The following is a 468-nucleotide window of genomic DNA, read 5'->3' as shown; positions in this document are numbered from 1 at the left end:
CCGAGGTGGGGGAGCCCAGGGGGGACAGTGGGGTGGCACTGGGAGCTGTGGTGGGGCTGAGCTTCCCAGGGCCACACGTCGGGCTGGGCGGCTCTGGCCGCACTGGGTGGCATCGGTACTCCAGGAGCAAGGTCTTGTCATCCACAGAGGTAGGAGAGGAACCCCGAGACATGGTGGTGGCTCAGGGGAGCAGCAAGCTGAGGAGGGCAGACAGACAGACAGACAGGTGGCTGAACAACTCCCAGTAAGGCGGCAGGAATTTATGCTGAGCCACGGGAACCTTGGGACAGTGCAGGACATGGCCTCCACTTTGCTCCTCAGGCCAGGCCTGTATGGACACATTGGGGATGCTGTCACCACCCTGCTCCTTGTGGGGCCAACTGTGTGCCAGGGCCGGGCAAGGGGATCCAGGATGTGGTCAGGAACCAGGAGGAGCCAGGTCCAGGAGCAGCCAGGCCATGGAGCAGG

At 63.9% G+C, this 468-nt stretch overlaps 1 protein-coding gene across 1 annotated transcript in view; it reads right to left on the bottom strand.

Moving 5' to 3' along the window:
* Positions 1-180, bottom strand: part of ARHGEF16 (Rho guanine nucleotide exchange factor 16) — a 12,518-nt gene extending 12,338 nt beyond the window's left edge. Inside the window, 1 exon segment of the mRNA XM_005427670.3 lies at positions 1-180. This exon segment is cut by the window's left edge and continues 308 nt beyond it. Coding sequence (XP_005427727.2) covers positions 1-172 — 172 coding nt within the window. The 5' untranslated portion in view covers positions 173-180.
* Positions 181-468: the final 288 nt, after the last annotated feature.

The sequence above is a fragment of the Geospiza fortis genome, unplaced genomic scaffold (genome assembly GCF_000277835.1).
Source record: "Geospiza fortis unplaced genomic scaffold, GeoFor_1.0 scaffold37, whole genome shotgun sequence".
Taxonomy (NCBI): Eukaryota; Metazoa; Chordata; class Aves; order Passeriformes; family Thraupidae; genus Geospiza; species Geospiza fortis.
This window is presented reverse-complemented; position numbering and strand designations above follow the sequence as displayed.